General features: G+C 31.4%; 2 protein-coding genes across 2 annotated transcripts; both read right to left on the bottom strand.

Annotated features, from left to right (window-relative positions):
• Nucleotides 1-489: 489 nt before the first annotated feature.
• LOC110645767 (RING-H2 finger protein ATL11-like) lies at nt 490-4,835 on the bottom strand. The gene is made up of 2 exons (XM_021799011.2): nt 4,429-4,835; nt 490-808 (listed from the first exon to the last, which is right to left on the bottom strand). Exons 1-2 carry the CDS (start codon nt 4,833-4,835, stop codon nt 490-492), a joined length of 726 nt encoding a protein of 241 aa, XP_021654703.2.
• A 377-nt stretch (nt 4,836-5,212) lies between these two features.
• Nucleotides 5,213-11,428, bottom strand: LOC110645770 (formin-like protein 5). Its single transcript, XM_058145393.1, has 6 exons — nt 10,522-11,428; nt 8,657-9,296; nt 7,839-8,571; nt 7,554-7,756; nt 7,236-7,471; nt 5,213-6,543 (listed from the first exon to the last, which is right to left on the bottom strand). Exons 1-6 carry the CDS (start codon nt 10,696-10,698, stop codon nt 5,647-5,649), a joined length of 2,886 nt encoding a protein of 961 aa, XP_058001376.1. The 5' UTR covers nt 10,699-11,428; the 3' UTR covers nt 5,213-5,646.
• Nucleotides 11,429-12,699: the final 1,271 nt, after the last annotated feature.

Below are 12,699 nucleotides of genomic sequence, written 5' to 3'. Positions count from 1 at the left end.
TTTGTATAAACTAATTAAACTTCTATTAATCATTGGTTTTTTATATGAAGGAGTTATGTAGTATTACTCCAACTCTAGAAGATGGAATTCCTAACCCTCGGTATAGCCTGGTTCAAACGTGCCACAAACAGTTCTTGGTTGGCTATTTTGCTCTCTTCGAGAAACGTTATTGCCACAAATAGGCCTCAAAACAGCAAGGGAGATGTGGTTGAAGCTTGAAACAATATTTTCAACTGGATCTAGCTAGAACCCAGATTCAACATCTTCGTATGCTGTATTTATATATGTTGCGTAAGCTAATGCAATCTCTATCATCGGTAAATGTTCTTCTTCAGATATTTTCCCTCTATGAACAAAATAACCAGAAAAATATATAACACAACTTATTAATTAATTAGTTAGACAGAAATTGTGCTTTGCATGTGGAAAAGAAATTGTAAAGAACAAAATATAAACCCTCCTTCGAAAACTAAAGCTACCTAACTACAACTAAGAAAACAAAACTGCACGACAAAGTGGGCAGCGAGTATCCTCAGAAAGCCAAATATCAATGCAATCTTTATGAAAAATATGGACGCAAGAAGGAAAAAGCATCCTACACTTTTCTCCTTCTTTGAACTCCTCTAAACATATAGCACACTCATCGCTTTTGACGATTTTCCCATGAGCAAAGGACGGGAATGCTTCTTCTAAGGCCTCTGCCGTCAGCTGTGGTTTGGTAGGTGCAGCTGCAGCTGCCGGCTCCGAATGATCATCTTCATTCCATATTATTGCGAGTTCTATATCAACAACTCGACGACGAGGGTTTCTGAACCAGATATAGCAGTGCAGAAAGATGAGTAAGAAAAGGAACGTTGCTGCTACTAACATTGGAATCCACCACCACCATGTAATAATGATAGCGCTGCCGTGCGTTGACGGCTCTGTGGGGTAGGTGTAAGTTGCTTCGTTGTGGAGTGAACAAGGAAGCACTGGCTGCATATTAAGGTGACAAAGATGGTGATCAGGGCTCGTTACCAGCATCATAATTATTGATTTTGTAAGAGTAATCAAGAGAGACCAATTGTGTTGATACTATAACATTATATATATATATATATATATATATATCTGTGTTATGTATAAATGTATGATGGAGGAAATTGATTTTATTCAAATTTTTCTCATTTTTAAAATTAATTATAATTATATATTTATTAATGTAATTTTAAAGTTTATATAAATTTAAAATTTTTAATTTTAGAGTTTGTATAAATTTAAAATTCTTAATTCTGCTTAGGTTTAACTTTAGTTAAATATAAAATTTTATAAGAAGTAAATATCTAAAATAAGTAATTAATAAATAAAAAATATTATTAATTTATTTATTAATTATAATTATATTTTTATTATTGAAATTAATTTTAAAGTTTACATAAATTTAAAATTCTTAATCATTTAATTTCAATTAAATATAAAATTTTATAAGAAATAATTAATTAAAATAAAAAATTAATAAATAAAAAAATATTATTAATCTATATATTAATTACAATTATATTTTTATTATTAAAATTAATATGAAAGTTTATATAAATTTCAAATTATTAATTTTAGAGTTCATACAAATTTAAAATTCTTATCTGCTTATACTTAACTTCAATTAAATATAAAATTTTATAAAAAAATTTAATTAAAATATAAAATTAATAAATAAAAAATAAAAAAATATTTATCTATTATTTATAAAAATATAAAAAAACATATTTATAGCAATAAATAAATAATTTTTCGCTCATATTGAAGACATTAATAAGCTAACCATATAAATTTATAGCTAATATTATTTAGCGACAAAAATATTCATTGCTAATAATTTTAACAGTTAGCGCCTTTAAGCATTCAAATCATTTAGTGACAGAAAATTTATCATTAAATCTTTTAAAATGCTAATTGTACAATATTTTACATAGTCTCTACTAACTTTTAACGACAAGAAATTTATCACTAAATATCGAATAATTTATTTTTTAATATTACAATAATTACTATAAATTAAAATTTTAATATTATTTTAATAATAATTCTATTTATACTAAAAAATATATTATAATACGTAATATAGTAATTTTATAATTATAATCCTATAAGTATTATTAATTTATTAAAATTATTTAACTTATTTAAATAAAATTAATAAGTAAATATATATATATATAATTAAATAAAAATTTAGCAGTTAATTACATTTTAAAATAAAAAATTTAAAATTTTAATCGATATTCAAGAAAATATGGGTGTTTTTATTCCTTCTTTTTTTTATTTTTAAGTTTCAATTATTTAAAAAATATTGAAAATTTTAATAGATAAATATTTTGAAAGTTAATTTTTATTATTTAAAAATATAAAAAATTATTTTTAAGTGTAAAATTAATCTAAAACAAAAATTAAAATGCACATTTCATAGAAATCTACATATATGTAAGTAAAAAATACAATAAAATCTCGTACATCAAATACACTCAATAATTTCTCTAATTTAATTAGGAGCTTTGGCCGAAAATAATGCATATATCCAATAAAAATTTTATGAATTTTTATCACTAAATATTATATTGTTTTTATTCGTATACACAATGAAGTTAAATATCTAAAGAATTTTCATGCTTACATGCATAAATAAGCAAAAATTAACTCATTCTATCCTAAAATTTATATAATTAACTTAATACATTTGACTAACAAATATAAAACAAAAAGACACCAAATAAAAATTTTGATACATATACCATGAAGTCCTCCATCATGTAAGACACCAAGAAATTTTGTTATTCTTCCATAGTGATTATTTGGAGTGAATGGACTCCAAGTAGTAATTTAAAGAAAATTATTAGTGCTCATACTAAAAAAAAAAAGGAAAAAAATTGGCATTATTTATTACCATTAAAAAATTATCTCCCATAGGGAATGAAATTGCCTTTATAGAAGTAAAAAATTGATTGCTATTTTTAAGATAAACACTTGAATTTCAAAAATTAAAATACAAGTTATATTATTTTTAACTATAATTTGTTTCACTTGATGAACATCTATTGTAATTTGTTTTTCATAAATATTATTATAAAATACTTTACTCTAATTATAATATGACTATTAGAGTTTTTATTTTAGATAAAATTGGATTGCAGTAAGAAAACTTGCAAGGTAAAGAAATTTAAATTTATATAAATTTTAAATTTAATTTAAATAATAAAAAATAATATAATTATAAATAATGTAATTAAACATCCATAAAATTTAATATTAATATAAATAAATATATTATTTAACTAATAGATGAGCGTGACTATATTTAGTTTTAGTTTCAGTCCAAATTTGATAGTTATTTTTTTAATATAAAACTTATAATTTTTTAAAAAATCATAAATTTATGATTTCTTAATTAATTACTTTCATAAAATTAATAATTTTTTTAACACTTCCATATGAATTATTTTTGCAAAACATAATTTTTATTTTAATATAACTAATTCCATTTTAACACTTCCATACGAATTATTTTTACAAACATAATTTTTATTTTAATATAACTAATTCCATTTTAAAAATCTTATTTTGAGTTCAATAAGATGATTATAATAATCATGACTTAATTAGTACTAATAGAATTTCTCAACATATGAAATTCTTTTTGAAATAAAATTTTAGAATTAAAATTTAAATTTATATATTTCATAATAAGTTTTAGTAATTAATTAAAAATAAGCTTTTACAACACTTACAGAGCTTGTTTGGTATTATTATTGAAACTACTGTTAAGAAAATTAATTTTTTAAATATACTAGCTAAACAGTATTAAAAAAATAATTAAAAGTTAAATTTAATCAATTTTAGTTATAAAAACACTAAAATAACAAAACAGTTTTTTCGAAACTACTTTTCTCATTAACATTTAAAATGGTGCTTTTATTCAGAAAAACAATTTCAAGTTTTGAAACTCAATACCAAATAAGGCTATAGTTGCGATTCAAAATTAAACCAGACCACAAGCAAACAACACATCAATCCAAATTAAACAAAACCAAACAGACGCAAGAGCAGCAAGCAGAAGAACTGAAACCCAAACGAGAAGCAACTGAAACAGGGCAGAACAACCAACTCGAAACCAAGGAGATGAAGCCAAACCAAACAAACGCAGAAGTCAAATTGAGCTGCCAACTCGTCTTGAATGTATACAGATATTGGTTTGCCATCTTTGGATTTGGTTTTGTGTAAACTAAACTGAAATTTATCATTGGTTTTTATATGAAGGAATAATATAAAAATAGATACTGAACAAAATAACATCAATAATATATAACAAAATATCATTAATTTATTAACTGCATAGAAATTTTGCTTTGCGAGTACAAAAGAAATTGTAAAGAACAAAAATTTAACTACAACTACGAGAACAATTCGACACGACAAAGAGGGCAGCTATTATCCTTAGAAAGCCAAAGATCAATGCAAACTTTATGGAAAATATGGATGCAAGAAGGAAGAAACATCCTACACTCGTCTTCTTCTTTGAACTTCTCAAAACATATAGCACACTCATCGCTGATCTGCCAACGAGTAAAGGACGGGAATTCTTCTTCTAAGGCCTCCGCCGTCAGCTGTGGTTTGGTAGTCGCCGGATGATCATCTTCATCACTTATAATTTCGATTTCTCTATCAAGAACTCGACCACCAAGTTTCCACAACCAGATACAGAACTGCAGAATGATGATAAGTAAAAGTAACGTCAGCGCCCCTAAATCTAGAATCCACAAGGACCACCACCACCGCTGAATAATGTTCTCGCTGTCGTACATCGGCAATTCTGTATAGTAGGCGTATGAAGGTTCTTCGCTGTGGAGTGGAAAGGAGAATCAAGGTTTTTCGCCGTGGGGTGAAAGGGAGACGGTGGCTGCAAAATATGGGAACAAGAAAGAAGGTGGTGATGAATTGGGTTGATGTACTTTACATTAATTACGTTGCATATATATATATATATATGTTTCCACCTCCAATAGGGATTTGTAATTGGTTTTATATTTGGCTTACGTTAGGAAAAGGAAAATCCTTCTGGGTGCAGGACGAAGATGTAGAGACCGTTTTGTACAAGGAGAGAAGTCTTGATTTTTTTTTTCTTAAAGAGAGAAGTCTTGATTAAACTACATATATAATCATACGCAGTAAAGCCCTTCAATTAGAAAAATATATACTTTCCTCCATATACATTTAAGACAGTACAAATAACTTCTAATTTGAGAACTAACTTGCTAATTGGTCCACTTTTATCTCTGGAGAAAAAAGGCAAATAATTCAGATAAAAAGAAAATTACGTTTGTATCTAACTACGAATTACACCATTTTAATCTCAGGGGAAAAAAAAAAGAATTTCAAATAAAAAGAAAATTACTTTTGTATCTAACTACTAATGCACAAGTTAGCTGGATGAGAATCCTTCTGACCACTGGGAAATCTGGTGAAAGTGATTGTGATGTTTGCTCCACTAATGCAGCTACCATAGTGAAATTAGCCAGGATAAGAACTATCAACACAATTGCTTACTTTTCATTGATCCCTCCTTTTCAGAAATTTAAGGGACTTTCATCCTAAAAGCGACCTATTCCAGATGGTTCATTCACTCTCATCATCTGAACTAGAATTTTCAATCTTCCGCTCTTGAATTGCTGGAAATAACCGTGAACGAATATCAGGAGAAATCTGTTGTTGTTGGCGGGGATCAGGAGAAATTTGTTGTTGTTGGCGGGAAGAGTGAGATGATGCAGTTGATGCCTCTTTCTTAAGTGATTTTTCTGACATCTTTTGTGCCTCTCCCACCTGTTTGCACACCTTATCTAAGATGATCAAGAAGTCCCGCACAATAACAAACAGACGTAAGCCTTCATCCTTCCCTGCATTCCCATGGAAGTAATCACCAGTGCTCTTCACCAGAGCCATAATTCTCTTCTCTTCCTCCAGCAACCACATGACGTCAACCTCAGCAGTCTGTACAAAACTTTTTAATGCTTCATGGAACTCACTGTCTTCCTCTAAGCTCTTCATATCCTTGTTCAGGAAATCTTGGGTTTTTAACAGTGAATAGCCCAGTTTGGCAACAGTTCCTGTTAAGCTATCAGCATCGATAACTGCTGCTTTTTTGACATTTTCTAGTTCACTACTCAAACGAGAAACCACCTGAAGACCAGTTTTGCGATAGTCATATTCTGTATCAGGGGTAACATCCTCGAGGAGATCATCAGTTTTCACACTGATATTTGAGAATGTTCGACTCTCCCTTGCTGCACGGGCAGCTCTCACACCTTCGGAGCGGATTATCTCCTGAACAACAAAGTGCAACAGTGTGGTCTTACCATCTGTTCCCTTCACATCAGATAATTTTAAAAGTGTGTCAAGTTTAAATGCTTGAGCACGACCCCGGAATGTTCCATCATTCATGCGGTTGCCAGTTTTAAGAACAGCTTCTAGAAGCTTGAGGAACAATCTACTGTTTTTGAGTTCCTTGCAAGCAACCTGCCCCATTAGAAGGAGTTAGTATTGGCATTTTCCCGCAAATCAATAAACACAAAAGTCCAATAAATATACCAGAAACTGTTATCAGATTATATGAGAGGAAGAAATGAAAGATGATATTGCGACATCCAGAACAAGGAACTATGAGAAACTTCAATGCTTCTGCAAAGGTTCAGTTCATAGATTATTAATATATTTGTGCAAATTTGGATGAGATATGTATACACATAAATCAGTGCACAAGCACCGTTTTCAAGGTTCTAGTGGTTGCTATCCCATCTCTCATCATCCTCGCACGCATGAAAAGTGGCCAAATTCCTGTAAAATCGGGATATATGCATGTGTTTCACAAGACATATAGCCAGGGAGACAAAAAAGAGCCAATAAATTGAAGGACCATCTAGTTTTTTTTTTCTAAAAATACTGTATGTTGGTTCTTCACAAATTGGTTATGCACAATCTAAAATATGTATTTTATCACTGCAAATTCCAAAAGTCTTGGTTGTTTGTTTCACTGCTATACATCATAGACAAAAGTTTCAAGTTTTTATTCAGCTCATTCCAGCATACTGTCTAAGCAACTTCTTATCCCTTCAAAGTTATCAAAGTTTAAAATCAAGGCACTGATACTAAACAAGCAGCAAACAAGATATAAAATCAGATGGGATACAACAAAATGTCTAGTATCCCACCTCCAAGGTTTCAAAGGATTCCTTAGTAGTGGCAACCTCTTCCTGTAGAGTACACATGAAAAGCAGAGCTTCCAATCGTTTATAAGTAAATGGAATGTCAACCAAGACCTTCAGGAACCGTTCAGCATTCCCAAGTTGAGAAAGTTCACCACTGTACAGCCTCAGCTTCAGTTCTTCATCTGCTGTAGGTGCCATTTTCAACAAAGTCTGTAGGAGTTCTATGGGAAGCTCGTTTCCTGATTATTACCTAAGAGAGGTTAGACTATATTGATGCAGTGCATCAAGGATAAATTCATGAAGTGAATCAAGGATAATAACCTTCATGAAGTGCATCACAAACTTCTTCTATTGTAACATTTAGTGCCCGCAGAAGAATTGATAAATTTTGCGCCTTTTTGGTATCAAGGATCTGAATATAATGAAATGCAGAATCATGGGAGGAAGACTCTTTCTTGCGATCACTTCTGTTTCTGTCAGTAGGTGCATATCCAAACAGTGTTTCTATCATCTCCTCATTGAACCTGTAAATTTGATTCAGCAGCACATAAATTTTAATCATTCATGAATAACTAAAAAAAACTACCTAAAGAAAATGTGACGTACTGAAATGATCCTGCTTTAATCTGATGCCAAACCATTGAATTATCAGGATTGGCTAGAACTTTATCCCAGAAAAATGGCTTCAGCTTGGCTTTAGGAGTATTGGCATCACCCTCTGCACCATCTCCTTCAACTGGTGCTGCATTAGGGGGACGCTTTAATCCAGAAGGTGGGCGAGGAACCTTTGAACCCATGGGCAACGGTGGTGGTGGTCGGGGAGGAGCTGGACCGCCCTTTGGAGGTGGTGGTGGAGATGGACCAGATTTGGCACCAGAAGTCACAGTTGGTGGAGGAGGTGGTCCAGGAGGGCGAGGACCCACACTGCCTGAAGCTCTTGCAGGAGGAGGCGGCAGTGCATGAGGTGGTGGAGGGGGAGGGGGACCAGCCTTGCTGGGAGGAGGCCTGAGAGAAGCAGGTGGTTCAGGAGGAAGGGGGACTGCCCTTCCATGGGGAGGCTTCAAAGGGAGCATACTATCAACCCTTCCAGGAGGAGGCTTCAAAGGAAGCATGCTATCAACCCTTCCAGGAGGAGGAGGTACCAGAGCAATGGTATTGCTAGATTTCCCGATTGATTCAGCAGAGAGTGCAATTTCATCTAGTGAGGCACGGAGAACATCAGACATGATGCTGTCCAAAGATGAGCCCTTTCTATGATGGCTTGAGTTCTTATTGAAAGATTGATGATCAAAGTTCTCTTCTTTAATAGAATTTAGCAAACCAAAAGACTTGTGAGAACCTGAAAGATCAAATTTTGAACCAATATCAGAAATGTGTCAAACAAAAGAAGGTTGCAATAAGAACACATCTAAGAGACTATGTACCAGTAGAGTAGTCACTTAGGCTCAGGCTAAGAAGAGGTTTTTCATCATTTAGTCTACCTCCAGAGCTTCTTCGACAAATCTTAGTACAGCAAAAAAAGAACAGTGCTGCAAAGGCAGATGTCACTGCTGCAGTCACAACAACTGCAATAACTATTACTTTACGGTTATTTCTGTGACTATCTGGCTCAACATTTGGATCAGAAACTGAACCTGCAGAAGCAACTTCCATATCTGAGGGTGGCGATTCATCACCTCCTTCAAATGAAGGTGCCAGATCAGCAGCTAGTGATTTATCGGTAAGGACAGGGTCAGAGGCACTCTGGAGCAAATTCCTTTTTGGACCATCAGGCATAGGAAATGCAGAATCAAGATACCTGCTATGCTGAATATTAGAGCCACTTTCTCTAGAAGCATGGAACAGAATATTGTTCTTTCTCATACAACCTAGAAGAGTTTGCTTCCACTGTGGATTCTGGACTTTAATCATTTTCCGAAAATGTTCTTTTGTCAGTGACCTACTCTTTGAATTACTTTCACTAGCTGCATCAGATATCTCCTCCGGAAAACAGAAGTTGAGATCCTCATTAGCTTCCTTCAAACAAATCAAATCTAGCCTGCAACTGACCCATAATAGCTCTACCTGTAATCCAATAATTTCAGTAAATCTCAAGTCTACTTTTCACTTTAAATTACCATAGATTTAAGTAGACTTAAGGTCAGCCTTAAGAACAAGGAAGCGTTCAGGTGTGCACACACATGCACAGAGAGACAAAAAGTGTACAAACATAATATGTAGACAGGTAAGCTGCAAAATGCATGCTTCACAACTTAGTTATCCATAAGCACATACAACAAGCATACAAATGACGAATTCAGGCCCTGGTTCCTAAATCTGAAAGTAATTAAAAACTTCATGATTCTTACCATCAAAGCATTACCTATTTCACAATGGCTAGCCAACTGATCAAATAAAGACCATTACACTTTTATGCCAAAACAAACTTTCAATAATTATAGTTGCAACTCTTAAATACTGGAAGCATGATTTTACAAGTATGAGTAAAATCCAGAAAGCAAATTGCAATGCCATTCTCAAACTACTGCTGAACACAACACCCCCCCCCCCCCCCCAACTCTTAAAAAGTAAATAAATAAATTAAAAGAATAAACAGCATAATTGTAATCCAACATATTCAATTATACAAAAAATTTGAGAAATCAACTAATATATTGTTCCTCAATTTTGAGCTTTGGGTCCTAAAGCCTAGAAGCCAGAACTCTAATTTCCTAATAGTTCTACATTTATTATGTATTCTATACACAAACTTGGAACCATTAGCAAGCTTACTGGCAACTTCCAACACAAGCAAAATTTTAAATACAGTTAATTACATGTATTTTTATGTGTCCAGTTTTATGCTTCTTATCATTTTAACTAATTCAATAACAGCTATGACAGCATGGATAAAATTTCATAATCATACAAGTCACATAAGGTGCTGGACATGCAAGTCAATAATTCTTGACATCACAGCATTTACTCCAAACCAATTAGTACAAATTGCTCAATGCATGAGTTCCATCTACCAAGAATTACTCGAAATGACATAATCCTGCTCTTTGCTGACATGTATTTCCAGACATCCTTAAAAAACTATGAAGCCCTTGCTTATTGACATAGAAAATTACAGTACAGAAATAATTAAAATATAAAAGCAGCAATTCTTATCCTAATCTTGTACCTAGCAAAATAGATCAACATGCAGCATCATATGCAGACAGGAATTGCAACAAAAAAAACCCTCAATTGTTCATAAAAAACTGTTAAGCTTAAATTGACAAGAGAGTATTATGTAGAGTCCTACCATGCCCTCATCAACCTCCTCAGTCATTGGATCAACTAATTGACTCAGAGACACTTCCTCTGTCCTCTTTCTGTGTTCCAAGCTCCACACCAAAGATGTACAAAGCAAAATCACCAAGAACAGGACATAATTTGACTGTATGCGAATCATTTGTTGTTGAATCACCATTGTCAGCATACAGTATTCTTCTCATTTCATCAATGGCAAAACCCCTTACTGAAACAAAACCCTAGAAAACCGTCATAACGCACAGCTACCCAAAAAGCTTCAAACTTGGAACATTCGACTCGTACCCACTGTTATTTTTGTCAAGAACGATCCCAAAACTAATCGATCACCTAAATACAAATTCTTCAAAACCCGGATACAATATGTTACCAAAAATTGAAACTTTGGATCAGCATTCAATCAACCAAACAAAACCCGGAATTTATCTTCCATAAAACGCCAAAATATCTAATCAAATGACGCACAGAATCAATATAAATAAGCTCAAAAGAAAATTAACTTAAGGAGGAGCTATCAGAACCGAAATGAACCCTTATTTTGGCCCTATAAACAGAAACAAAAATAAAAATCCCAAATATAAGCAGGAATTTCGAAAATTCAAATGGGCTTTCGATTCTGACCAAATCCAAACAAAAGGAGCTTAAAAGGGCAATAGCTGTTTATCCAGGAAACGGTGTTGACCAGTGAAAACGATGACAATAAAAATTTTCTTCTCCAATAAGGTTTCGTCGAAAAGCAGACGAAGAATTCATTAAGAAAAGTACAAAAATTTTCAACTTTTGAAATTGAAAAGAAGCTTTTCTCCTCTTTTTCCATTTTTGAATTTGATGAGCTCTTTTGGTAAAGAGAGAGACGCGGAAAGGAGGGCCGCAATTCCGCTCTCACGTGGAAGAAAGACGAGGAAGAAAACAAAAAATCTCTCTCGTCTCCTGCTATATTATTATTTAGAAAAATATTTTATTAAAATAATTTAAAATTAAATTTAATATATTTTAATTATAAAATTATAAAATAATTTATTTTTAAATTATTTTTTAACTAAATTTAAATTAAATAATAATGATGGTCTATTGACTCTAATAATAATTATATTTATTAATATTATATGCATGAAAAAATAAATTTTTATATTTTATATTTTACGAATAAAAAATAACTATAAAAAATAGTGTAATAATAAATATATGTTTTTGCATATTTTTAACATGATTTAAATTTTAATAAATTAAAATTAATATTTTATGAATTTTTCTTCTATTATTGCTATTTATCTCATACTCTTCATGCGTTATGTCTTTCTATATGTCAACCTCATCCTAACTCATTTGTTCTCCCACACATGTATTATTTATCTCTTTTTCTTCTCATAATATTATTCTTCAATATTGAGTGATGTAATATTTGAGCTTCACATTTAATAATAAAAAAAATCATATGAAATGTCAAATCAACTTTGATTTTGAAGGAATTTATTTTGATAATGAAAGAAATTTTTTTTTTTTAAGATACTCATTTACCTAATTTTTAATTTTTTTTATCTTAGGATTAAAATAGATGATGTATGTGATTTTTTAGTTGATTCATTAGTTTCTAGAGGTGAGTATTTAGCTCAAATAGAATGAAATTAAATCAAATCGAATTAAATTATGAAAATTAATTTATATATTTTAGAAATCGAATCGAATCGAAATAGATAAAAAATCAAATTGAATCGAATCGCTCTATTTCGATTCAGTTTGGTTCAAATCGATTAGTTTTAATTTTTAATTATTTTTAATTTAGACTTAATTTTTAAGTTATTTTGTGTGATTTTGACCTTAATTTGAATCTAATAATCATTAATAAGTGAAATTAAACAATTTATATATATAAAATTACATATAATTCATAAATTCCTTATAAAAATAAATCAATTCAAAAATCAATAAAATTATTTGGTTTGGTTCGATTTAACCTATTTTTTCTCTTTAAAACCGAACTGAACTGAAATAATCGAAATTTTTATAATATAAAACTAAATCAAACCGAACCGAATTATCAAATTAAGGTGGTTCGGTTCGATTTATTCGGTTTGAACCGAATAATGCTCACCCCTATTAGTTCCTGTCTAGATTGGACCATGGCCAGGCCCAGGCCTACAATGAAGCCCATGAACTTGGTTTTTTAAAG

The sequence above is a fragment of the Hevea brasiliensis genome, chromosome 4 (genome assembly GCF_030052815.1).
Source record: "Hevea brasiliensis isolate MT/VB/25A 57/8 chromosome 4, ASM3005281v1, whole genome shotgun sequence".
In the NCBI taxonomy this organism is placed as follows: Eukaryota; Viridiplantae; Streptophyta; class Magnoliopsida; order Malpighiales; family Euphorbiaceae; genus Hevea; species Hevea brasiliensis.
This window is presented reverse-complemented; position numbering and strand designations above follow the sequence as displayed.